The sequence below is a fragment of the Myiozetetes cayanensis genome, unplaced genomic scaffold (genome assembly GCF_022539395.1).
Source record: "Myiozetetes cayanensis isolate MyiCay16 unplaced genomic scaffold, myiCay2020 scf14, whole genome shotgun sequence".
Lineage (NCBI taxonomy): Eukaryota > Metazoa > Chordata > Aves > Passeriformes > Tyrannidae > Myiozetetes > Myiozetetes cayanensis.
In genome coordinates this window covers 637,855-664,851 of record NW_026087048.1, presented here as the reverse complement: position 1 = coordinate 664,851, position 26,997 = coordinate 637,855, and the positions used below count along the sequence as shown (strand labels likewise).

Here is a 26,997-nt window from a genome sequence, read left to right as displayed (position 1 = left end):
GTGTTTCAGGTATTCAGTATTTTCAGGTGTGACCTAAATACACACCTGATAAGTATTATAGGTAGAAATAAATGCTTCAGGTGCCTAACTTAGACACAGATGTGCATTGAAAGCCCTGTATCATCTGCGATGGCCATATGGAACTGGGATTTCTTTTGACATTCTTGCTTTTGCTTCACTGGTTATGAGTTATTAGTTATAGATACCCTATGTAACTCTGTGCTTCTTTAGAAAAAAAATCTTCATATTGTTTAACTGGCTGAAGCTGTTTGATTTTGAAGAAGTCAAATTTAGATTCAGGTAAAGACTGCTTGCTTCCAAGTATGGCTCAGGTTTGAGAGAGGTACTTAAAGAAGAAGAAAAGATCAGATATAACTGAGATTGTATTAAATTGATTTCAAGTCCCATTTTGCTGTTTTGATATTAACCCATCTTAACATTTCAAAGTAAATAGCTCCTCTTTAAATACCTTCCAAATGCTTTTTCTTATAATATGCAACAAAAAAATTATCCCCTTTCACTGCCTCTTGTACTTGCACTGTATAAATAAGAAATTATTTAGGGAAGAAATTTGGCTAGAAAAGTGAAAACAAAGGTGTGTTGTGACACTGAAGATGTTTGAGTTTCCACTGAGCTCCAGGTGCCGTGTGTGTCTCGTGTGTCCTGTGTGCAGTGGGAGCTGCAGGCTCTGTGTGAGCACAGGAGTGATGCTCAGGGACAGCTGGGCTGAAAGGGAGGGATCTCACACAGTCATCAACGAGTGTGGGGATTTAAAATGTTAACTTGTGTTAGTGCTTTGCCAAGCCATGGAGAGCAAAGGTGGTGCTGATGGTTCCTTAGGTGAGGAGAGAGAACAGTCTGAGAACCATCTGCCTCCTGAGTCACTGCCTCCTTTACAGTTTGTTTTCTCTTTTTGCTTGGTAGTTTTTACTATTCCATCTGGGTGGGTTTTCACAGCTCATAGGAGTTTTCTGGCAAAGATAATATTTTATAAAGATTTTTTTTGTTGGGTTTTGTTCTTGGTGGTTTGGCTTTTTTTTTTTTTTAATCTAAATTTTACAGAGCTGAGTGAACAACTTCTTTGGGGAAAAAACAGTGTTAGTTCACGTGTATCCAGGGAAGATCCTGCCAACTCTGCTCCTTCCCTTCAGAGTGTAGATTCTCTGAGGTAATTCTGAGGTGATGGTGATGTCATAAATGCAGAGATTGGTCTTGTCTTCTGCTCTTAAAAGGATGTCCTTTTTTACTGTTGAAAATACTGAAGTAATGCTGATACTGAGATAACTCATGAATTGGCTTCTTCAGGCTGATATTCACTTCAGCTTTCCAAACTCATGAGCAGTTTACCCCCACACACAGTGACTGTTCTTGGGTGCCCAGCTGGTGCATTTTAAATTAGCAGTCATTATACTACTGAGTCACTTGTGATTGTGATCTCAAATTCACCAGTGCTTTGTATCATCTGGGGCAGGTTCCTTTAGCATGTTCCTTATGTTCCTGTCCTGCTGGCTGAGATTCACTGCATTCTTTCTCCTAGTCACTAATTAGCTGTATTCCGTTTCTTGGCATCTTTTTGTACAGGTGTGAGTGCTGTTTAGTACAGTGCATCTATGTGTGGGTATTTCTTAAAAATAAAAGTAGCATTTTTGCCCTTCATTTGTGTTGGAACAGATTCAGTTGCTACAAAGCTTAGATGCTGAATTTGGCCATAATCCATTAAAGTAGTTCTCTTCCCAGAGTGTGTGCATTCCTTTTTAACTATTCTCCTCAGTATTTCCAGCTTCTCTTCTGTTACTACACCTGGGTTATGTTACAGTCCAGGAGTGTTTCCCTCGGGACTGGTGACCCAGTGCACTTTGTGGTCCTTCACTCCAGGGTGTCCCTGGCTGTTGCTGAGGATCCAGAAATGGACATGACACTTCAGATGAGTCTCACCAGGGCTGAACAGAGAGCAAGAGATCCCTCCCCTGCTATCCTAATGGGGCCCAAACATAATGATACAGTTATAGAAATAGTATAAAAGCACAAATGGTTCACCACCCTGGAGGTGAAAACTTCAGGAAACGGCTGGACATGGCAGTGCTGTGGTTTAATTGACAAGGTGGTGATTGGTCAAAGGGTGGGCTTGGTCTCGGATTGATTCTGTGATTTTAGAGCTCTTAGGAGCTCACCCTCCTGGGGCAGAAGGTTTGCACTCTGGCAGGGATAAGTACTTGCAGAAAAAGGCAATTTCTAAGAAAGGAAAAGTGTTCCATTTTTCAAGGTTAATATAACCAGGTAATTGCATGTGAAGTAGGAAAGGACTGTGATTCATTTGGGGGACAGGGAAATCAACTGGTTTCCAATTTCTCTCACAGTTTATTTCTCTGTAGCTGTGGTGCAATCAAGAGCCAACCAACATCATCTGCTGCCAGTAGGAACTCTCCATGTCAGTCCTTACCCTTGGCACAGGATAAAGTTGCAACTGAGCCTATGAGGAGGAATTAACAGGAAAAATCCACTTCATGTTCAGAGGTAAACTTTGACCAATGATGAATGACAAGCATGACAATAAAACATGCACTTTTTCTTGTGTATTGTTTAACTTCATCCTGTTTGCTTTGCCCTATTTCTGCAGCGGTGCAGGCAGGGTAGAAATATGGAAATACCTTTAGGATAACTGTGTTTTAAATTCCAGCAGCTTAATAGCTTGCCTGGCATCAACTACTCTTGTAATGCCTGCTTTAATTTTTATTTGATATTTGTAGAGAACATTGCCTAGAAGTAAGGCAAAGTTTCCTGTTTTCAGGAACAAAAAAGTAGGTACAAAGTGCAGTAGAGCAGATGTATTTTTGTTGTGAATGGATTTGGCAAGAAAAATTCCCGTGCCAGACACTGTGTCACGTGTGACATGATCTGCTTCCTACCAGGTCCCTGGGTGGTGGTGTCCCCAGGAGAGTTCCCTGCTAAGATTTTCCCCCACAGACTGCTCATAAACACAGCCACAACTGCTCAGCAGCTACAGCACTGGTCATCAGCGAGAGAAAATAAAATAATAAACCAAAGGAACCCTGTAAATTGGTGTAATACCAGCCGTGTCCCACCCCAGCCCACTCACTGTGGGGGCAGAGCAGGACGCTGGGAGGGCCCGTGGCTGTGTGAGCACTGCACCACTATTGAACACAATATTGATGTGCTCCCAGTGCTGCTTCAGCCACAACTCCAGAGCAGGAACAGAGAAAATTAACTCCATCCCAGCCAGAGCCAGTACAGGGGAGAATCTCTAAATTACACAAGTTGTATTGACAGGGCAAATAAAAGCACAAATCCTGTTGTACATGAGTTAGTATTAGGAAGGCAGAGGAGCTCTAGGCTAGCCAGACATTTAAATACTTGCTGAACCTCAGTTTATGAGCAGGGACAATGATGTGGTGATTTTGCCTTTAATGAACAGTTGGCTGAATTGGAGTCTTCAAGTTGCAGGATTATTTACAAGCTGCACATAAGAAAAATCTATGAAAATATGAAATGTTAAGATAGAGAAGATCTTTTAGTATGAGTGATGGACAGCTTCTAGGCTAAGGCAGAGAGGGATGACCTGCTGTTTATTTTAATATGCTGCAACATGAATGTTTTAGCATTTTTATTAGTCTTGTTTGGGGAAGAGAGGAACAAGGTGGTTTACATCACACTGGAATATATTCTAACCCCTGTCTCTCCTTGGCAGATGGATTCCTTGTAGCCCACCAGCGAGTCCTGCTGCTGCTGCATGTCTGGCAGCACCTCTGGATGAGCACATGACTCTTGATATGGATGCAGTCCTGTCAGACTTTGTTCGGTCCACAGGGGCAGAGCCAGGTCTGGCAAGAGACTTACTGGAAGGTAAGGTTTTGACTTACTGGAAGGTAAGGTTTTGACTTACTGGAAGGTAAGGTTTTGGGACACAGCCCTTCCCTGTGTTCACTGCTTGAGGCAAGAAGCAGTCATAAAAAGAGAACTCTGGTCCATGGAACAGGTATTTTGTTGTATCCTTGCTAAGTCAGCTCTCACAGTAAACTGGCCATGGATTATGCTAAGGCAGGGGTTTCCAACAACAAGCCTTAAAAACTTCTTACTGTTAGACTGCTGTGTTTTAAGAGTCATGCCCTAAATCTTCATGTGTCAGGGAGGGAAGGGAGGTCAGTTCTGTCATATTCAGCTGCCTGAAAGTAGTTGTAAGAGTTTCTCAGTTCAGTGTGCAAAGCAGGAAAGTTTAGTCTGAAGGGACTTAAACTGATAGAGACACCAGAGATGTTTCTGGGGCACAGTGGTCAATATGCATATGTGAACTTCACACTATGGGAGTCAAATGATCATGTTGAAAAGCGTCTCAGAAGCCATATCAGAAAAATAACTGTATCTATTTATTTATTTATTTGTTTGTAGTTGGTTTATAGGCTTAAAAGTGGAAAGACATCATTGATATTTGAAGGTATTTTGTAATAGTTGGTTTTGCTCAATTCTCAGTAACAAGGTGTGGTACATTATTAACACAGAGGTGCTGCAGAACTTCCCATTTACCTGTTAGATGTACTAAAACCTTGGAATTCCTAGCTAGGAATATCATCATAGGCTTGCTATATTTAGGAGCCCTCTGTTTTGTCTGACTGATTTGATCAGCCTGTCATTCTAGCCCAGACTCTGTCTTGGTCTGACGGTCTTGTTGAAAAAGAACATGAGAAGGTTTTTCTCAGCCAGTGTCAGGACAGATTGTCAGTTATTGTGCTGACAGAGCATTGCTGAAATTTGAAAAAGAGTTCCACCATATCAGAGGTGGTTCAGAAGAGTTACTTATTTTCCTTGTTACAAAGGGTAATGCTTCCAAATAAATAGAGAATTTTTCTATATTGAACTCATTTCTGTAGATTTATAAATTCACATCATACTAATGAACAAAGAGATAAGCAGTAGGCAGTTCAATTATTCTGACAGGCTAATAGACATATGCACCCAGCCCAAATGATTTCCTCCTACACAGGAATTTCTCAAAGTAAAAGATATTTCTCAAAGTAAATTTCTCAAAGTAAAGGATTGTTGCTAGTCCTGGACAAGATGTGCTCACAGAAACATTTCAACATAGTGTAGTTGTGGCTGCATTTGGTGTAGCAGCTTCTAACACTGGCAGTATCTTGTGCTGGGAGGTAGTACTGGATGCAGTTTGCTAATCCTGATTCTTTCATTCATCTTTTTGGGGAAATGTCTTCCATTTCCCAATCCTGTAGCTAATCAAGGATAGCAGTTTCTGCTTCCTTATCCAGTTATCTTAACACACTCATCATTTGGCTTTGTGCTGGGGACGTAGCAGGACATTATTGTGCTCAATAGATGTGTGCTTCATCCTGGCAGCAGAGGGGTGAATTAAATACACAGTTGTACAAACAGCTGAAAGATCTATGCATTGCATATGGATTTTCTGCATTGCCAGGAGCTGTCCTGAGTGTGGGCTCAGCTGATGTTTCCATGCTCTGCCTGTCCTGCTGGTAAAACCCCAGCAGTTTTCTTCCACTGAGCTTTTGATTGATTCTTATCTTATTCTTGTCTCACCCACTCACCAAGACATTCCTCTGGTTTGCTGGACACATCTTTCACTAAGTGTCCATTCCAGATGAGAAATGAAGAGACAAAGAGATTTCAAAAAATCTGTATATACACACACGTGTTTATTCTAATTTATTTGTGTCTGGGTATTTTTGCCAGCTATTAGAATCTTAAAATAAGTAATAATATAAATCAATTGCTTTAGTATCTAATTTTGATAAGCTGAACTTGTTGAGCTGCCAGTCTCACTTTGAGTCTCTATGTTTTCTCTGTCATTCACAGCAGTGTATACAGAATGTATAAAGAATGTATGTATGTTTTAGCTATTTTGGTATGTATTTTTTCAGTACAGAGATTGCCTTTTTGCCATCACGTTGCATATGCTGTTGTTTATATTTTTGGCCGAGTTTGCTTTAGTGCTGCACAGGGAGTTTGTAGTTAAGTCTGTGCTCGGTTTGACATTTCAAAGTTAGGAATTTTAGAATTCTCTACAATTGTTTTAACTGTTATGGAGCTCAGATTTCAGAGACTTAAAATCTGAAAGGCATTTATTCAGTGATATGAGAACTTTATCATGCACTTCTCTAAATGGATATGAATGCAGACTTTTAAAGCTGCACCAACATTAAAAATTAATTTATTTTTCATAGTTCTGCCTAAGAAATTAATTTTATTTTCATGACATTGCTGTGTCTGTGTTTAGGAAAGCCTTGTATCTGTCTAATCAGCAATTCATTGGTGGATAAAATTGCATTAGAAATGGCTTAGTTTGTATAATAATAATAAAAACAATAAAAGAAGAAAAATAATACAAAATGCATAAAAAATAATATATTTAACTGAAAAGTTGCCCTTTGACTTGTATAAATAGTTTCATTTATTCATATAAATGATGTAGTATTTCACCACTATATCAAAATAATTGCTGTCTTTTTCCAGCCTCAAACAGCACTTAATTGAGGTGTACATAGCTGAGCATAAATTCAGAAATGGGGAGAGTGGCTTTGCAGGCAGGAAGTGGAAGCAGCAAAGGAGGCTGACCCCATGGAGTGGGACAGGAATGCAGCCTCCTCAAAGAGCAGTGAATATAAGCAGAATTCCAAGAAAAGCATGTAATTACTAGAGAGGGAGAGAGAAATCTACAGTACTGTCATGTGATTGAGTGTGCAAAACAACTCCCCAAAAATAGTCCCTTATTCTCCTGTCCCTCAGACTGTTCCTTTTTTAGTTCCCTTGTGGAAGGCTTGGCAAAGGGAGGAGGAAGCTGAGCTGCTCCCGACGTCTCGTTAGGCAGAGATCAAAACTGGCCTTTCCAGCTGCCTGGTCAGTTGGAAGTGACTTTGCATTCTAGCAGAAAATGAGACAAATCTTAACAAAATGGCATTGCTATATTATTTTCCTCTGAGAACGTGGACCAAAATGGAATCTTGTTTTAAAACCTATGGTCTAATTCTATACCAGTTTTGCATATGAGTTTTTCAGAAGGCATAAAGCTGGTCTTGAGTTCCTCTTCTTATGCCTGTTAGCATTTTAAATCTCCTTCATGCCAAATAGGAAGAAGGGACTGCATTTAAACTGAATTTGTGGATTGCTTTATTAGCAGTTGGTTTGTAAAAACAGACTTGCTTGCATTAGCCTGGGGTGTTTCTGTGTTGCCTTCAAACTGCACTTACAGGTTCATTTCACAGACAATTGATATTCAGTGCCTTCCTCAGATCATTATTGTCTGCCTGAATGAAAGTTGGCTTGTTGCCCTCTCAGGTGATGCTGTCCCATAATGGCTTTATTCCACTGGGTCAGTGGGTCCTGTTTCTCGTTACGCAGCATTTCTTGCCCCTCCTAAAATTTCCTTTGCTGAAATCCTGTGTGTGTGTGTATATATATGTTGTTGCTGCGAGTTCCCCTTCACTTTGTTCTTATTTAGATCTTTTCCTAGTTCCCCCTCTCAAATTACATCCTTTGTAGCATTTTGTTTGTTGTTAAATCAAGAATTGCTGGTGACCTTTCAAATGTTCTTTCCAACATATTGGAGTAGGTGGATATTTGAAAGCTTGGTGGGGGGACTGTGTTATAGCTGCATGCTTGCTTTTTCTACTAATGAGTGATAAATGTCCTTTAGTTTTTTATCATGTTTGATTTAAGAAGTGTAAGACAATGGATTTGTTAACTGTTACAGCCCTACTAAGTGTTTGAGCCAAAACAACACAAAGCAGAAAACCCAAAGACTCAGTAATGGTGCTCTGGGGTTACAGACTTGGAGGTGAGGGAGGAGAGACTGACATTATTTACCTGGACTTGTGCGAACCATTTGACACTGTCCCATGTGCCACCCTTGTCTCTGAACGGGAGAGATGGGGACCTGATGGATGGGCCCCTCAGTGGATGAGGAACTGGCTGGGTGGTCACCCCCAAAGGGTTGTGGTCAATGGCTCAGTATCCAGGTGGAGATGGTGACAAGTGGTGTCCTCAGGGACAAACCGGTGCTGTTTGACATCTTTGTCAGGGCCATGGGCAGGGGGACGGGGCACCCTCAGCACTGGGACACTGAGCTGTGGTGGGAGTGACACCCTGGAGGGAAGGGATCCCACCCAGAGGGACCCTGATGGGCACGAGAGCTGGGCCTGTGAGAACATCATCGAGTTCAACAAGTACCTAAAGGGGCTCTGAGAGATCTGGAGAGGCACTTTGGACAAGAGCCTGCTGTGAGAGACCAAGGGGAAATGTCTTCAAACCAAAAGAGGGCAGGGTTAAATTAGATATTAGGAAGAAATTCCTTTATCTAGGGTGAGGTGAGGGTGGGCAGGCCCTGGCACAGGTTGCCCAGAGAAGCTGTGTCTGCCCCATCCCTGGAAGTGTCCAAGGCCAGACTGGACGGGGCTTGGAGCAACCTGGGCTGGTGGAAGGTGTCCCTGCCCATGGCAGGGGGGTTGGAATGAGATGATCTTCCAGCCTAAACCATTCTATGAATCTATAATATTATGAATGCTACTAAGATGAGTCCTACGCTTGCTGTTCTTCAGCATTTATTTTATTAACCCTCTGCTAATCCACTTTGGGCTGGTAAGACAAAAATGGGTAAGTGGCTTCTTAGACCACATATTGTTTTATCTAACTCTTTGGTTTTAATTCAGGCTGATAATGCCTCCTGTTGTTATTTAAGCAAGTATTATTTAGGGCAGAAACCTCGCAGTGTAGTTGTGTTTATTTTTGAAGTTCCCTTTCATGTAGGTGTCTGCTATCTCTGACAGTCAAACGTCAGTACCAGCCCTCAGCCACAGTGGATCTTCCAGTCCTTACTCAGCTGCACTGCTTTTGTCTGGTTTGTTGGTTTTTAGCTCCACACTAGAAAGACTTGGTTTTGAAGCAGAGACCTTCTAGTCCTGTTACATTTCCCACCTGCTGACTCACACAGCACACGGAGCTGTTCAGGAAACAGTTGCTCAGTAAGAGTGTTCTTTCTGTTCCAGCATCCTGATCACGATTTCACTACCTGTTTTCTAACCAGCTTTGTGCTGCTCCAGCTTTTTGGCTGATTGTCTAAACCATTAGAATGGTTCTAGAATGGTTCTCTGACCATTAGAAACTCAAAGCCTTTGCTGTAAAGCCACTGTGTTGGTGCTGGCTTTGGAGCATTTGGGTTGTTCCTGACATACAGTGGAACCAGTGACTTGCCATCTGATGTGATGGAATGTGCTGAAATGACACTGGTACGCCTCTGAAACAGGCACCTCCTAAACAAGGTGTGTTTCAGAACTTCAGTTGCTGCCATGGACCATGGAGTGTAACTCAGAGTCCCTGCAATTTAGTTTTAAATGCAACACCCTGTGAGCCTGGTTTCTGAAGGCTGAATGTAATTTTGATGATAGAGGTTTTATATAAGATGATTGCATTTGGCTTAAAACTGAGGGCAGCAGGGTTTCTGTTAGTCTGCTGATTTTCTGCTTTCCTGTTCCATACATCAAAGCCCTGTCACACAGCTTCACTCACAGCACAGGCACAAGGACTTTATTTAGCTTCAGAATTTAAACATGAAAAAATCTTGAGCAAGAGACCTGTAGGGAATGCCCTGACACAGGAGAAATGCTGTTTGTGTTGCACTGGTGTGGATCTGTTCTTCAGGCACCTGTCCTGAATAAATCCAGGCTGCTGCTGGGGGTCACATAGCCCTGGACCTGGAGCATTGTCAATACTCAGATAATACTGTTTTGTTTAAAGCTACATTTCCTAGAATTGTATTTATTGTCACTTTCCCTTCTTTAAGGAAAAGAAGTTTTACTTTATTGTTCTGATAGATAAGAAGAATTCAAAAATGTGTTTTAAGTGCCTGCTAAAACTGGGACCAAAGGAAAGCAATCCCTGCTCCAGACACTGATATGGGATCAGATCAGTCTTGGGAACCCACTCACGATTCCTGGGTGTTTGGGTTGTACAATTTGATTGAGATGATAAGTATAGTTAGAGCAGAGCCCTGACTGTATTCTAAGCCTTCAATCTACATGGGACTTGAAGTGAAAAAATGCTGGCAATAACTCAGAGCTTGTTCCTGATCTCTGACAACTTTCACTGAATTCCTGTTTTGTCCTACAGCCTTTCTGATAGGAGATTGCAGCCCAGCAGATACAACAGCTCTCTCTCTGACAGGGAGGTTTATGTGATGGACTGCTCAGTGTGTAACATTCCTGCTCCATGATACCAGTTCTCCTTTCACAACTTTGTTTAGTACTTCAAAACCTAAGATAGTTTAGCTCAACCCTGTAGGTAACAGCTGGTCATGTTATTTTTTAACTTCTTCAGTTAGGTTTTTGTTCTTCACAGATGTGGCTGTAACAGTAGAAGACTTTTATCTGTTTAAAAGTGCTTTGTACTATATTTACTTTGTGTAAGCACATAAGTTATCTTTAACTGCTACTCAGGTAATGTAGCCTCTTAAAATACCTAAAATGACAACCTACTCTGGTGTAATAAATCATGTATTAGTCAGAATCAAGTTACCTTTGAAAAACCACTTGTGGAATGCTGTGAAAGTCTCATATAATTTGCAGGGTCTCTTCTCTGGTTATTAAATATTTTCAGTTTTCCAATTAGAAACAAGTACTTGGAGAATGGTGAACATCTGTGTACTTTAACTTAGCAGGATTGTTTTGAAAAGAGCGTGCAGACACCTCAATATTTTTTATTTCTGAGAATGACAAATACCATTTCCCCCCCTGTACTAAACAGGCTTATGTACCTCTGGATATCAGGCTGCATTCTGTGGTTGCTGGTCAGAGCAATATGCTGAGGGGGAAGCTTGGAAGCAAATCTTTTGGGGAATTCTGTGTTGGCAGGTTCTGTGAGCAGCTCACACAGACATGGAACCTCACTGCCCACGTCCTCTCACTGCATGTGTTGTTACTGAGCACTGTCTACATTACCTGCTTTCCAAAGGGCTTTTAAAGTCTCTGAGGGAGCGAGTTCTGATGTATGAGACAAAGGGACCTGAAGTATTTTGCATTTGCATTCTGCTGTTCTGTGAATACAAAGACAAGGAAGTTTCTCACTCTGCTGGCCTCTAAGACTATCACTCATGTCTGCCCATCACTGCTCCTAATTACTATTTATTATTAATACAAGGGCACAGATGGGAATGATTGCTCCCTCTCAGTGGGATTTCGTGTTCATCTTAAATTGCTACTTTTGAGCCACTTGACCAGAACCTGAGCGAGGCAAGTCGTGGCCTCGATTGCCTTGTGTGATGCAGGGTGGCAGATTTTGGATTTGTGGGTGGGAGGAGAGCAGTGGATGCCTTTCACCCAGCTGTTTCCCACATGGGGCTGTGTTCTCTGTAGGGTCCTGCAGCCCGGGTGGGTGTGTGTGTGTGTGTGTGCTCCCCCCAGCTGCGAGCTCGCTGTTGTGTCGCTGTTTCCCACCAGGGCTCTGTTGGGTGGATGGGTGGGTGTGTTTGTGCACCCCCCAGCTGCGAGCTCGCTGTTGTGTCCCTGTTTCCCACCCAGGGCTGTGTTGGGTGGGTGGGTGGGTGTGTGTGCTCCCCCCAGCTGTGAGCTCGCTGTTGTGTCGCTGTTTCCCACCCAGGGCTGTGTTGGGTGTGTGTGTGTGTGTGTGTGTGTGCTCCCCCCTAGCTGCGAGCTCGCTGTTGTGTCCCTGTTTCCCACCCAGGGCTGTGTTGGGTGGGTGGGTGTGTGGGTGGGTGGGTGTGTGTGCTCCCCCCAGCTGCGAGCTCGCTGTTGTGTCCCTGTTTCCCACCCAGGGCTGTGTTGGGTAGGTGTGTGTGCACCCCCCAGCTGCGAGCTCGCTGTTGTGTCCCTGTTTCCCACCCAGGGCTGTGGTGGATGGGTGTGTGTGCTCCCCCCAGCTGCGAGCTCGCTGTTGTGTCGCTGTTTTGCAGGCAAGAACTGGGACCTGTCAGCAGCACTGAGTGACTACGAGCAGCTGCGCCAGGTGCACACGGCCAACCTGCCCCAGGTGTTCAACGAGGGCAGGCACTGCCGGCAGGACGAGCAGCCCCCCCGGGAGCGGCCCTGCCTGCAGAGGCAGGATGACATCGCCCAAGGTGAGGCTCCTCTCGGACCAGCAGGGTCAGGGCTCGCTGTGCCTGTCCACAGAGAGTGGGGAGTGCCCCGTCACTGTGAACCCTGTCACAGGGTCCAGGGAGCTGCTGCTGCACCCCCTGTGTCGTGTTCTGGTGGTTGGGGGTTCTGCCTCCCTTCTGCAAGTTATTTTTTTCATGTGTGATTAAAGTACAAAATATGGTACTTACAAAAGGAATCAGTTAGAGGGTGTCACAGGCCACTGTTGTATGTAGTTTTCTATGCTTATTGGAACAAGAAAAGGTTTAAAAAACGTGTATTTCCCTCTTTGCATTCTTACAGCGTGTGAATAGGGTGTCTGAAATCTGTGAATAACTTTCAGCTTTAAAAATTTCACTCTTTTTCAGTTGCACAGAAATAAGGACTGCCTCCTATCCCCTGCTGAATAGAAATTGAAACCCTAAGAAAAATGTAGCAGTTAATTTCCAGTACAGGATGATAAGCAGTAGGATTTGCTTTTTTGTTTGCAGACCTTTTATGGGTTTTATTTCATCTCTCTCACCCTCTGAGACGGTTGGATTGCATTTTTAATTTATCAAGGAACTGTAGTTTGCACCAAAATAAATCTACAGGTCTGACAGCTTGTCGTGTAGGGAGGTAATAGCACTGGCCTGGTGATGGCTGCTATGCAGTCATTAAAAGGAACAGAAGGTTTTCCCTTCTCCTGCTGGCTCTTCCCTCCTATTAAACAGGAAATAGCACCACTACTTAGGAGATTCAGTAAAGCTTTTTTCAAATTGCCAACCTCCCTGGGAAGAAAAGGAACTGCAGGGATTCTTATGACTCCTTAAAAGCACTGAACACAGAAAGGGAGGACGAGCAGCACGCTGGAGTGGATGAAACCGTGTCCCTTCAGCCTCGGTGGGATATAATCTACACTGAAATGCCCATTTGGGGGTCAGTGGGTGCAGCAGGGGGTGTGGGGCACATCTGCCTTTGGATGGCTGGACTGACATAACTTGGCTGCCAGCTCGGTAGCTGAGCACTCGATGGCCAGAGAGCCACCCCTGCCTGAGCTGTGGAAGCAGAGTGGGGGATGTTCCTGGGTGAAATGAATGTTCATTCCCCAGACTTGCTGTTGCCTGGCCTTCCATCAGTGTTACAGGTGCAGTATCTGTTTTCTCCCCAGAAAAGCGTCTTTCCAGAGGTATTTCCCATGCCAGCTCAGCCATAGTCTCCCTCGCTCGATCCCATGTAGCAAATGACTGCAGCAATGAGCAGTTTCCTTTGGAGATGCCCATCTACACATTCCAACTGCCAGACCTCAGTGTGTACAGTGAGGACTTCAGGAGCTTCATTGAGCGCGACCTGATCGAGCAGGCGACGATGGTGGCCTTGGAGCAAGCAGGTGGGTGAGCAAACACTGCAGCTGTCAGCAGTGGGTGGGTGAACACTGCAGGTGTCAGCAGTGGGTGGGTGAACACTGCAGGTGTCAGCAGTGGGTGGGTAAATACACTCCAGGTGTCAGCAGTGGGTGAACACTCCAGGTGTCAGCAGTGGGTGAACACTCCAGGTGTCAGCAGTGGGTGAACACTCCAGCTGTCAGCTGGGCAGGCCCACTTTTTGGTTGACAGTTCTAGTCATGCTTCACCTCTGGAGCCTGCACACCCTGCATGGGGAATAAATGCCAGGGAGCAAAAGCAAACACCGTGCTCTTTGCAGAACGACACGCAGCCCAATCCTCTGTGTCTAAATTTTAAAGGGTCCTAGAGAAAGCTGTCAAATTTAGTTAATAAAACAAAGAAACTGAGAGAGGAAGGAAGGGAAGACTGATGGGGAAGTCATGTGATAGAGAAGGACATGAGTCTGGATGGTCAGAGAGAGTTGGTACTTCCAGTTCTCATGGGGGAATTATATTGCCATGACTGTCTAAGGAAACATCTTCAAGTTCTATTGCAGCTTGAGAGAAGAGTTTTTAGATATGTACTTTATGTCTTAATTATTATTCTGTAATGAGAAATGACATCATTTTAAAAATAATACTTCAGTATTGCCATGAGAAAAAATGGGAGGAAATTTAATATTAACAGTAATTCACATTTATTAGTAGTTTAAACTTTTAAACTAGTTTTGAAGGATATGGAGAAATGTATTTAAAATTACTATCTGTGCATTATCAAACATCAGGTGTATTAATGAACCATGACATGAACCCATCTGTGTGGAATGCCCAACTGGTGATCTAAAGGAGTTCTAAAACCAGATTTCATGGCTGCTTGTGGGATGTTGAATAGACAGTAGCTTTTTGTGTGTGTGTGGATTGCTGTGTAGGTTGATCTGGTTGTGCATCCTCAGACCTTGGTGCCCAGTGACACTGTGAGAGCTCAGACTGATTAACTCCCCTTGTCAGGGCACTGCATTGCAGGATTTAGGCAGGACCTTTGCTAATCTGGTGTCACTTTGAGTACTTAAAATGTATTGTCATGTGCTCTTTTTTTGGCTTTGGTAACTGAAAAGAAAGACACAGACAATAGCATCAAACTGTAAATACCTAAGGAAGAAAAAACAAACAACAAAACTAGCAAACAGCCAAAAAAACCCAAACAGTGTTCAGAAGGCCTTCTTTTCTGGGAGAAATGAAAGTATAAAATAAGGCAGAAATGCCACCAGGCAACTATGAAGTATGAAAACTGTCAGTCACCTATCTAGAAAAGATATCTAGTTCCTCTAAGAGCTAGCTAACCCAAGGAGGACAGGGAAAAACAGGATGGCTCTTCCTCTGACAGCTCTGCCAAACCCTCCCCATTCCATAGGGCTCTCAGAAGATCCCTTGCTACAGAACCATTTTTGAGCCACCTGCTTCAGTGGAATTACAGCCTTTAGATCTAGTATAAACTAGAGGATCACAGTGGGTTTCTGACCTTAAAATCAGAGAATATGTGAATTTAGAGCTGACAAACTCTAATTCATACAGAGCTGGCTGGCTTTGAACTTGAAATAGGGCTGCAGAAACTACCAAATTTGCTGCCTCGTAGCACTCCTCTCTCAAATCTCTCTGAAAATAAGAATAAATCATTTATGCTCTTCTTCACATTAATTAGGGCAGTAACTTGACTGACACTGGAAAAGTCCCTTCATCCCCAGAGCCTGCAGGGATGTCTTGGCCATTTGAAGTGCCTGTGGTTTTGATCACAGGTATTCTTGTAGCCTACATAGACTTACTTTACTTGTGAGCACTTCATTCAAATAATCTGGAACTTCCTGGGAAACAGTTGTGCAGTTCAAGTAAGTTAAACAGATCAAACAGTTTGCTTAAGAAAATCATGTCAGGTTTCATGTAAACCGACCTTTTGTCTTTGTTTCAGATGTAAAGATATCAGTTTCCTTTTATTTCCTGCCTATTTTAGCCATATTGTTGTACAAAATGAAGAGAGTGAATTAATAGGAAAGTCACTTACCAGTAGACGTTGTCTCCTACCAAGAGTTTGCCTGTGGTTTGGTCAATGATATAAATGATATAAAAAACTGTTAGGAACTAACAGCTCACTGCTCCCAGAGTACAGACTGGGAGAGTGGAATTAAACCAACAGCCTGTCCCACGTGTTGTCTGGGTGTCTGTAGAAGCCTGTCAGGGTTTTATGGTCTGTATTTTATGTGCTTAAGCTCTTGCTGCCATTGCATCTGTAGGTGAAAGGATGTTCAGGTTACATCCTCTCTGTATAGAAACTCGGAGCAAACTTCCTGATTTACTGTAAAATTCTGCTTTCTTTCCTTACAAAGGAAAGGCTCAAATAAAGGCAGTATGATGTACTCACTCCCCACTGCTGCAGTGCACCCTCTACTCCTTATATGATTGCTTTCCAAGTATTCCTCTTAGAGGACAGAATTCACCACATGCATAAAGACATTTAGAGGTTTTGTCCATCTTATAAACTCAGCAGTTGATTATTGCCAGCACTGGAATGAGCTCAGCTTGTAAGTCATGGCAGACTGATCTCTGTGTGCTCTTGCAGTGATGGTGTGGGGTTTTGACAGAGAACATTTTGAGATACTGATAATATGAAATGATGTCTGTGCGAAAGGGATTTTATAATTCTAAATATTATGCTGCAGCAAATTGATTTTCATTATAGACACGTGCTCCCCTGTGTGTTGTTAATGTGTGGGTTGACACAAAGGGAGATATTATGAAAACTTCTGCTGTACTCATGAGTTTAAAAAACAGGCAGAAGAACAGGGTCTAACACAGTGTTTCTAATTAAAAGAAAAAGCAATTCTAGTGCAGTGCTGAAATAAAATTCAATACAAAAGTTAAAAGTACAGTGTATGAACATCCAAGAATTGCTTTCCTACACTTTTCTGTCTGTGCTTATGTTTGTGTTTTCTAAGAAGCATTTTTCACAGCTACAAGCAAACAGCAATATGATGTTAAGCCTGGGTTCCATGTCCTCAGAAACAATCCATCAAAATTATGGAAATGTTTGATTCCAAACCGTTAAGAATCAAGCCTTGTTAAAGAAAAAGGTGTGTCCTCTAAGGTTGTAGAAACATTTTATTATCCCCGAATCTTGAACATTTTCACACAGTGCATGCAGGGTGCTGGGACAGCAGCCACTGTCATTGCAGCAGAGCTGTATTCATTTCCTGATTTTCCAGGCTCGTGTAAATCAGGTCTGAGTGACAAATGCTGCATCACAGAGTAGGAGAAATGCAGGAACGTCAGAGAAAAGAGTCTGGCTCAGGTTATGGAAGAACTAACGAAGCAAAGCCGTGGCAGTGGATCTGCAGCTCCCTGCAGACAGCTGAGCTCAGGACTGCAGCCACCAGGCCTGGGCACCGCTCTGTGCCCTCACTTCAGGGCTGTTGATCTGCATTCCAGGCAGTAGCTGGGGACAGAGTGCAGGTCCTTGTGCACCAGCCTGAAAGTGAAGCATTTACTTCATTGCTCGCTTTTGCTTATTTCCACGTGCACAGCTCGACATTTCAAGGACAGAAGTAGATAGGAGTAGCCTTGCAGATGCTGCTGCAAAGCTGACTTCATCATCTAGGCTAAAAGAGAGAGCTCCTGCAAAGAGGTCCTTTCTCTGAAGCACTGAAAATGTATTGGTGAGTGCTTCAATTTAAAATGTCAGCAGACACTGAATGAGCATTATAAGCCCACGTAGAAAATCTGTTCTTGTAATTTTCTTCACATCAATACTTGCAAGTGCACATTTATTGTACAGACCTAGAACTAAGAATAAACAAAGCTGGTCATGCAGAAACACAGGAAGTGTAGAAGTGGCCCTGCTGACAAGAGGGTCTGAGGTTCCAGCACCTCTTGCTGTGTGACTGTTCTGGGTGGGCTGTGATCTGCTGTGCTGCCTCAGCTGGGCAGTCCTGTGCACACCCTGAGCAGTTCCTGCTGGTGGACTCCAGAGGGGACTCGGGGAGTGTTTGGGGTGTTTGAAAATTTTGTGGGGTGTCCAGAATTAGACGTGCTTTGGAAGCTGAAAATGTAATTTTGTGACTTGCTCCACTTGGGGGATGGATGGGAGGTGGCTTTCTGGAAATACCATGTACTGGAGAAATGAAAGAAAGGCTGGTTTCTTAGGGAAACTGAGCTTTTGTAACAAGCTGTCTCTTAAGACTGTACCACTGTTTATTTCTTCCCTTTAACTCTGCCACTATCGAACATATTTCTGAATAAGCTTTTACCAGTCACAAGAAAATAATCAGCTGGCTTGGTTTTAGTATTTCCATATAAAGAAGAACTCGCAGCATGAATATTAAATGCTCCAGATTCCACATGGGAAAGCTCTCCAAAATGCCCTACCACAAGTAAAAGAAAAGCCATCAGTGTCAGCTTTAGCCACACGTTCAGCAAGCACAGGAAAGCAGACCTTGAGTCCCACTGTGCACAGATGGAGGTGTTTCCTCAGTGCAGTGTCTGCTCTGTCAGAGCTTTTGAGGACTTGGCCTAAGGCTGGTGTGCTTGGCTGTGTAGAGAGGGCTGTAAATGGCACAGTGAATTGTGCTGAAAGACAATCACACTCAATCTGAGGTAAAACTTTACAAGCTGTGACATGACACGTCACACTTTCTCCCATCTTTAACCTTCCTTGGTTTTCTCTTAATGCATATTCCATTTTGGCTGAGATAGAGTTCATTTTCTTCCTAGTTGCTGGTGCATCTCTGTGTTCTGCATTCAGGACGAGGATGATGTTGGGAACATGCTGGTGTTTCAGTTGTTGCTGAGCAGGGCTCGCTCCAAGTCAAGGACTTTTCAGCTTCTCGTGCTCTGCCAGGGAGGAGGCTGGGGGGGTTCAAAGAGCTGGGAGGGGACACAGCAGGGAGAGCTGAGCCCAGATGACCTAAGGAATATTCCAGAGCACATGGCATCATGTTGAGCATGTAAATGATGGGGAATTCTGGCTGGGAGCTGGCTGAGCGTCGGTTGCTTGGTGGTGACCAATTGTTTTTAATTTGCATCATGTGGGGTTTTGGGGGTTATTTCTTTCTCCTATTTTTATTTTCTTTTTTCCTTATTTATTATTATTATTATTGTTGTTGTTGTTATTATTTATTTCTATTGTTTAACTGTTTTACCTTAACCCATGAGTTTTGTCACTTTTACCCTTCCCATTCTGTCCCTGTCCCACTGGAGCAGGGAGTGCCTGGGGGTGCTTAGATGTCAGCTGGGGGCTAAACCAGGGCACCTGGCCAGGACTTTTAATCTTGATCTAACACTGAGATCAAATTTTAATGTACTAGAATATGACTATATTAAATCTCAAGAGTATTTTTGCTGTAAAATAAGATCAGTTTCTTTAAATTGTGTTTTTTGAGATTCAATTAATTTTGTGAGAAAGTAAGAAGCAAGATGAAGTAGGAGACCAACAGAGGGAGGAAGAGTGAGAAACGGGTCTAGTTTGTCCCTAAGTGTTGTATTATCAAAGCAGACGGAAAAAAGCCTGAGGAAGAACTGTTCCCAGTTTTCGTTTAAGTTCCACTTTCCTGTTGTTTCCCTAAAGGGATCCACTGTAAGCACTAGATTTGAAAAACGAAAATGCACCACTTTTTTGTTATAATCCCATAATAAACCCCTTTCTGCTAATTTTTTAGTAAGCCATAAGCTTTATGATGTTAACCAAGCCCCAAACATTTTTCGCATAATTTACTGGATGGAAGATCACTTTTATAGAAACCTTCCATTACTCAAAAGATGCTTAAACAGCAGACTTTGACATTTATTACCAATAGCTGCTGGTTAATCTGCAAAGCAATGCCACTCATTATGGCCTTCAGTCCTACCTAAGGTCTGTCTGGTTTTAGGTCTTCTAACTGTGCTTTATGCAGCACTTGGTATAACTGATTACTGCATATGATTCCACCAAAGCAGTCTGCAAAATGTAGGTGGCAAGTTGTGATTTCAGACACAGGAGTTGCTAAAAATGGTAACTTCTTTATTTCCAAAGGCTGTCTAATAGTGCTTTAAATTAAGCTTCTTGAATGCATGTTTAACTTAGAACTAAGTAAGCCTAGTCTGAGGTGATGTTCATTTACAAACCAGCTGCTAAAATCATGAGGATTACCACATGGGCCTACTTGTTGATCTGCTCTGCATCTTTACAGTGTAGTACTCTCACTCCATACTGACTAATTGCAATTTAATTACATAGTTCTTAGTATCCAGAACAAGTAACTGGGGTACATATTAAATAGTTATACTATTTTTCCCATAACATGTATTAGCTGTTGTTACAAATAAACTTCAGTATAATTTTGTAATGAAAACTTATTAATGGAGAGAAGTTTCCTTGTTGTTTGAACTTTCTTCTGTTTGAGGGATTTAACCTTAAGTGCAAGACTGTACAAATATGTAGATACTATTTCCTCTCAGCTTGCAAGTCAAGAAATTGGAGGGGGAAAAGTCTGCAAAAGAGGACAAACAAAGATGAGGAGTCACCACAGGCTGCCTATTGCATTATTCATTCAATTATTCACTCGTGCATTGCCCACAGACCTGCCAAAAGTCCTGGGGAGCGCAGCAGCTCTGCTCAGCACTGCTGCTCATCTGCTCTTCCTTCTCCCAGAGATGTTTTCCAGTTAGTGCTGTTTGCTTTCTCTGTATCAGAAGTGCTGATTGCTGCACACAGCACGTCCTGCTCCCTCCAGCACCTCAACAGCCTCTCTCTCTCCAGGCCGACTCAACTGGTGGTCCACGGTGTGCACGAGCTGCAAACGCCTGCTGCCCCTGGCCACCACGGGAGATGGGAACTGCCTCCTGCACGCTGCCTCTCTGGGTAAGGGACACTCTGCACCTGGAACCCTCTGCCACAAATTCCTCCTGCTTCTCTCCACCCCAGCACAAGCTCAGAAACACGGGAGATGCAAAGACTTGTGTAAAAAGTCTGGTTTGGAGCAATATATTCTTCAAATTTTACTGAAGTTTGGTTTCCCTCAAGCATGCCTAAAGCAGGAAAATAAAAGTTTTAATAGGTTATAGAAGAAGGATAACCGGAACAGTGCTAAACCCCGTGTATCATAAACATCAGTGATTTGCATTTTCCTTATATTTTCCTGTTCCCAGCCTAACAGCTCTGGAACAGGCAAATTCCAGGTGCTTTTGCAGGAGTGTCCTCTTTGTGCACAAGGAATTGCAGTCATTCTCTTGATTTTGTTAAATGATTCTCTTGCTGTCTTCAAGAATGCAATATCAAGCTGTTATCTCTGTTAGTTCCTTATAGAGTTTCAGCATTTGGGGTGAATTAAAATAATTTCCAATTGATTAATTAATTGTTAATACAAGATCTTTGAAGCTTGTCTGCAAGTCAGTAGAAACCTGTAAATCTGAAAGCCTTTGAAATGCATTCTCTATCCTAACCTATTATGAGGAAACTTATTTTTTGTTGCAGTTGCTAAAATCTTCCACCAGCAGAACTCTAAAAGGTGACTTTTTTAAAAGACTGGGATTTTTAATATTTTGAAGAGACTCTTCTTGTTGAAAGAAGTAATAAGAGTTTTTGCTGTTCCCAAGGATCCTTTTATCTTTGTTCATTTTTAATTAGGAGGAATTGTGTTATTTACAGCTAATGTTTGGTGTGTCTGGACCTGGAAACAGCAGCTGACAACATGGTCCCTGAAACGTGGCTGTCCTTGGGCACATGTTTTGGGGAGAGCTCTGCTCTCTTTTGCTGTAGGAGTACTATTCCCAGCTACATAAAGATGTTTTATTATCTCAAAGTGAGATTAAAAGCCTGTGGCTGGTCATATTTTTAGACTTTCTATCATCTTGAACGCTCGTCTCTTCACTTGGGTGTTGAAGCCAGAGGGATCTGCCCTCATGCTGAGTGAGAGTTGGAGGCCTTGGGGTGTTGGTGTCAGCTGTGATTCTCAGCAGTGCCTGCAGTGCTCATCAGCATTCCTGTGCCTGCAGACCCTGTTGGCAACTGCAGCCAAAACCAACCTGTGCATTGAATGTTCCGTGGCTTGCAGCAAAGTTGAAGTTGCCTGCAAGCAAACAGTGAAACAGCTCCAGTCCTCAGTCGTCCCTTAATCACAGTTTAAAATTTGTTGGAATCCCTCTTGTTGTTCATTAGGGTATTTATACTGACTGCTTCTTTTGGAAACCTTAAAAATGGGGAGAGAATTACCTGCTGAGGAGAAGTTAAATCACGTATCAGCTGTTTCTGTTTCACTGCAGCTCGTTTCAAAGTGCCTGTCCTCTCGTGCTGCTTTAGGGATGTGGGGATTCCACGACCGGGACCTGGTTCTGCGGAAAGCGCTCTACACGATGATGAGGAGCGGGGCTGAGAGGGAAGCACTCAAAAGGAGGTGGAGATGGCAACAGACCCAGCAGAATAAGGAGGTCTGTATGGCCTGAAGGCAGTCTTGTTAATAGCATTTAGGGTTAAAAGCATTCTTCTGAAGTTTGGTGTGCAACTTTTCATTGCCATCAAATTCCTTGGCCTTCCATGCTGCACAGGGAGAGATACTTGTACTTCAGATTTGCATATCAGAATAAGAACGTGTTTGTAGCTTTGTGGGCAAATCTCTGCACAGTTTTGTCCCTAAACAGGTCTAAAATAAGTTTAGAACCTTTAGAAAATTTTGGGCTGCAAACCCAAATGTATAATTGAGCTGTCACAAGTGTTATAAAATGAGTGCATGAAATCCACAAGAGAGAGAAACCCACATTTGGGAAAGATTTCCCAGAATGGGGAGTTGGGATTCTTAGAGCTGCAACCAAATATTGAGTGGATGTTTCCTAACTAAAATAATTTGGTAGATTTGGGTTGACTGTTGATTGAAAGCTGTACCTCAACGTGTTATTTTCTGAAGATGTCTGTGCCTAAACAGTGGCTAGAAAAGCCCATTTCAGGAGTAATCCTGGATGCAAACAAGTGAATATGCTGTAATGTTTGTGGCATATTTGTAATCTGTTTTTTGTTGGCAGCAGTCAGTGAGAACACAGCTGAGCTGTGACTGACTCAGCTGTTTCAGGCTACCTGAAAAACAGGGATACAGAAGCACTTTGTACCATTTTTACTCTTGAACAGGAGGAGGAAGCATCACCTGTCTGCCCAGGAGGGCATTCGGTACTTCCAGATAGTGGGAAGGGAGCAAACCTCCAGAAATGGGCAGTAAAGCACGTGAACCATGGTTGCAAGGAATTCTGTGTGAATAACTGGCTCTCAGGAGTGGAACACTCAGCAGAACCACATCTGGAAACACAATCCACTGTGCAGTTAGCTGAGATCTTTTTCTAATAAGTTACTGTTCTTTCACCTGAATAGCAGTGCTGAACTGTTAACGGTGCAGGAAATGAAGCTGTGTGACACAGAGCAGTCAGAGGTGCAGAGCTCTGCTCCCCCTGTGTGCCAGCACAACATAAAGCTCTTCCTCTGCCCCTCAGTCAGGTCTGGTGTACACAGAGGAGGAGTGGGAACGGGAGTGGAACGAGCTGCTCAAGCTGGCGTCGAGTGAGCCCCGGACACACTTCAGCAAGAACGGAGGCACCGGTGGGGGGTAAGTGCAGAGCAGATCCTGGGGGGTTTGTTCTCAGCAGGAAAACCCTGAATGAAGGTGTTTATAGCACCATCAAACTGCCTTTCCACTGCTGTGCTTTTTTTAGCCTGCTGGAATGTAATTATCAGAATATCCCCTTGTAATATTTAGCATTTTCATTACATTTTCTTGTGCAGTTACCACACTAACTTGAGGTCACTTTCTATCCAAGAGTCTAGATTTAACCAGTCCTAATTTCTTTGTTCCTGGAACAAGCATGTTGTCAGTCTCATTTAGCTTCAAGAAGATGAAGTTCCTCCTCTCACTGAAGATGTGGAGCTTTTTGTTTGAGGAACACTCAGCAGGAAGGTGGCCCCTGCTTGGGTATTTTCACTGGGACATGAAATGACAGAATAACATTCTAATAGCAAGACAACAGTTTGTGCCTGGATATCACCTCTTGTGTACTTGATCACAGCCATCTTCTCATATTCATACATTTATTTCAGTGCTTTTTTGCTTTGCAGTTCAAACACAAAATCTGCAATATGTTTCTACTCTAAAATGCTGTTAACCCTAAAGATACAGGAGGGAAAAAAAGTCGTATTTTCGGTATTAGAGCAAAAGATTAAATATTTGGATGTGGAATGGGTAGAATATTGAGTTACAGTTTGTAGTCTCTTGAAGCCATTCTGAAAAGTCAGTATGCTACTTCAGTCTTTGTACAGTTATTAAAAAGCTTAACTAAAAATTGTGGTAATTACAATTGCACCAGTAGGAACAGTTGCACTTCCTTTGACCATTCAAGCTCCTGTTAAACCCCTGTAACATCCACAGTGCCCTCAACTGCAAGGAGTATTTAAGGACTGTTTATTTAACATTAAACTGATTCCCTGTCATCCCAGTACAGTTTGATGTTGCAGGAAGGTTCTGCAGAGGGTTTGTCTGTGTTTCTAAGAACTCCATTTGATTCTTTTCTCGCCCAATTTCCTGTCTGTTCATCCCCACCGACTCCATGAGCAGGCTGATTGCAGCTGCTCTGATTGCACTCTGCAGTGTCTGTCACTACCCAGTGCTACAGCAAAGCAAGGGAGGAGTGTGTTTTCCTGAAGACCAGCTTAGTCTGCATGTTTAATCTTTCTGTGGTGTTCAATTAGGAGCATTTCAGTCAATTAGCTTATTATAAACAGAACCAGACAAACTGATGGTCTCAGGCAAAAACCCAGTACTGTCTCCTGCCTTGCATTTAGTTCAGCTGTTGAGAAGCTGTTGGAAAAATACAGAAATAGAGTTGTGAAAAAGTTTGGGATGAAACAGTATCTACAACATTGAAATAGCCCTGATCCACACATAGGATCTGCTTTAAATAATAATGGGATAAACCATCCCTCACTTTCAGTGCAGTTATTTCCACCAGTAGGATTATTGATCAACCTTAGGAATGCAGAAGCTTTAGTTTTTGTCTAGTGTTTAGCACTAACAATCTTTCACTAAAAGATATTTTCCTTTTGACTCTATTATGTTAAAGACAGGTAATTCTACGAATGCAGGAGGACATTGCTTAGAAAACTGTCAGCCATAATGTCAGCTCATTTTCTTCTGTTTTGAAGCTAAAAAAGAGGTTTATTTTCATTTTAGTCTCTGTTTTGTTTCCTGTATTTGTAGGTCTTTTCCTGTTGCTACAGTTCAGTGTTCTAATGCAGTCCAGTTGGTATTTGTATCAATTTGGTCATTCAGCCCCAGTTTCTCTGACCTTATTCCACCTGTTTCATTCTGTGTGTCTCACATACATCGTATCTGCCAGTCAGAGATGCCCTCCAATGTTGCATTTGCCAGGCATGGACCATCTCTACCTTCAGTTCCCAGGTGCTTACACAGGGGGTAGTCCTACTACATAAAGAATTAATTCAAGTTGGGTTTGATGTTCTCATCATGGCTTGCATTTATCTTTTTTGCAAATCAAAATAAAGTAAGTAAAAATAGGCAACAGTTAATTTTTCCTTTGAACACCGAAAGAGGAATCAGGCAAGAAACAGCCCATTAAACATGTGAATATGTATTTCTCTTTACATTCATTTCAAAGACAGATTGAATGTGGCAGAATGAATTACCTTCTCGGTTTAATGATCTCGTGTTCAAAGTAGGGCCTTTGATAAGGAAAAGGAATATCAAAATAGTATTTTTGAGAGGGGGGTTATATTATGTCTTCTTGTTAGGTGCTATATTAAGAAAGCTTGGCCATCAGTCTTTGAACTGTAGATGAGATGAATTTTCCTTTGGTGTCAGAATTAGCTAAAGCATCAGAAGTTGTATCTTCTTCAAAAGAATTCAGTGACAAAGCTGAGTCTGGAATTGTGCTTCCTCCTTCACCTGCAAGCTCCTTTTAGTTATTTTTCAGAGTGAACTACGTGCAGAGGACACCAATTGTCACTAAATCTCCCAAGATCCCTCCTTTGAGAGCATTCTCTGTCTGAGGCTGGGAAGTTGGAAAGAAAGATAAAGGGAACACAGGAAAACCTGGTTCATAAGTTCTCATTTCCAGCCTGTAAAATCCTCCAAGCACTAAAGCAGACCAAACAATTCATTATGAAGCAGATCCTTGTTTTGAAACAGATTTGCACATATTTCTGTAAATGTAAAAAATGAATTCCAGATTAACGTAATTGCTTCATTTATCTCCATTTACCAGCAAAACCAGGGGTACTGAACTGAAGCAACTGCTTTGAAAAAGGGAAAAATGTCTTGTACCCTGTTTTGTGTTGAGGATTAACTGTTGCCATCCTGCTCCAGAGAAAATTCCAGCCCCTTCCTTCCCTGTGCAGACTCGTGGCAGTCAGAGCCTGTGCAGTGCTGCAGTGAATGGCACTGCTGTCACTCCCTCGATGCAAACCTGGCTGCTGTGTCGTGGGCTCAGCTGGGGCAGGTTTGGGAAGCATTAACTGTCACCTGTAGCCTGTCTGTGCTGCTGACCTTATAATAGAATGAAGGGATTTTAAATGGGGAGGAAGGGAGAGGACAGTGCTGTAATCCTTCCGTGTGTCGTTAGGGTTTTATTTAAGGCAGAAACCCCCAACATTTCGACAGGAAATACCTCTCAGATGCAGGTGTTCTTTCAGGTTTTGGACTGGGTGAGGTATTGAGAACGTGCAGCTCTTCATACACAACTACTGAAGCCATCCAAGACCCTCATCTTACAGAGAATTTAGTTTAGACCATTTAACAAAGAAATGCCTTTAAAATTATTTCTATTTGATCTGGTGTCTGTTACAGGAGTAATATTTCTTTTAAACTGTCCAGTATATGCATCAATTAAAGGGTGCAGGTAGAAAATGGTTCATTATAACTGTGTATCTTTGGATTATTAGCTGAGGTTTGTATGGCTGGCACATCTTTTCATCTGGCCTATTTGCAGTTCATGTAACTTGTCCTGAAGCCCAGCACAGCCTGGAAATATTCAAAGTGCCTGGTGATTCAGGTGTGGGACTCAAAGCATTCACATTCTGTGTGTCCTTTAGTCAATGCAAAATACCTTTTCTTTTCCTGAAGAGGGAAAGGCTGTCCCAGGACTGTGCCATTTTGTGGGGCTGAGGTGAAGCTCATTGCTGAACACCCATAAGGAAACCAAAGGGGAGGTTCCTCCACCTGCAGTGGGAATTTGGACTTGCTGTGGAGCTGCAGCTGTGCTTTATGGGGCTTTTTATTTGGGGATTGATAAGCAGGAAAAGAAGATGTCAGAAATGAAATGGTGGCACATAGAGGATGTAAACTCAGATGTCATTCTGATCTCATGTTTCTAACAAACCTCCAGGCAGGAGAACTTGACACTTGCCACTCTCACTGCCTGGGGCATTGCTCTCTAGCAATGCATGAATCCCAAAACTCAGCCTAAACTGGAATAGCCATTTTGAGTCTGTTGGACTCACTG

At 42.7% G+C, this 26,997-nt stretch overlaps 1 protein-coding gene across 5 annotated transcripts in view; it reads left to right on the top strand.

The window, feature by feature from the left end:
- The window catches only part of OTUD7A (OTU deubiquitinase 7A), a 108,730-nt gene that overhangs the window by 59,443 nt on the left and 22,290 nt on the right, over nucleotides 1-26,997 (top strand). For 3 of the 5 annotated variants that reach the window (XM_050309882.1, XM_050309883.1, XM_050309879.1), the window contains exons 6-12: nucleotides 2,358-2,514; nucleotides 3,707-3,861; nucleotides 11,942-12,106; nucleotides 13,273-13,491; nucleotides 20,267-20,368; nucleotides 21,806-21,933; nucleotides 22,981-23,093. In XM_050309882.1, coding sequence (XP_050165839.1) covers nucleotides 3,777-3,861; nucleotides 11,942-12,106; nucleotides 13,273-13,491; nucleotides 20,267-20,368; nucleotides 21,806-21,933; nucleotides 22,981-23,093 — 812 coding nt within the window. In that variant the 5' untranslated portion in view covers nucleotides 2,358-2,514; nucleotides 3,707-3,776. Of the gene's footprint in view, nucleotides 1-2,357; nucleotides 2,515-3,706; nucleotides 3,867-11,941; nucleotides 12,107-13,272; nucleotides 13,492-20,266; nucleotides 20,369-21,805; nucleotides 21,934-22,980; nucleotides 23,094-26,997 lie in introns of all 5 variants that reach the window. The other 2 variants (XM_050309881.1, XM_050309880.1) reach the window with 2 other exon arrangements.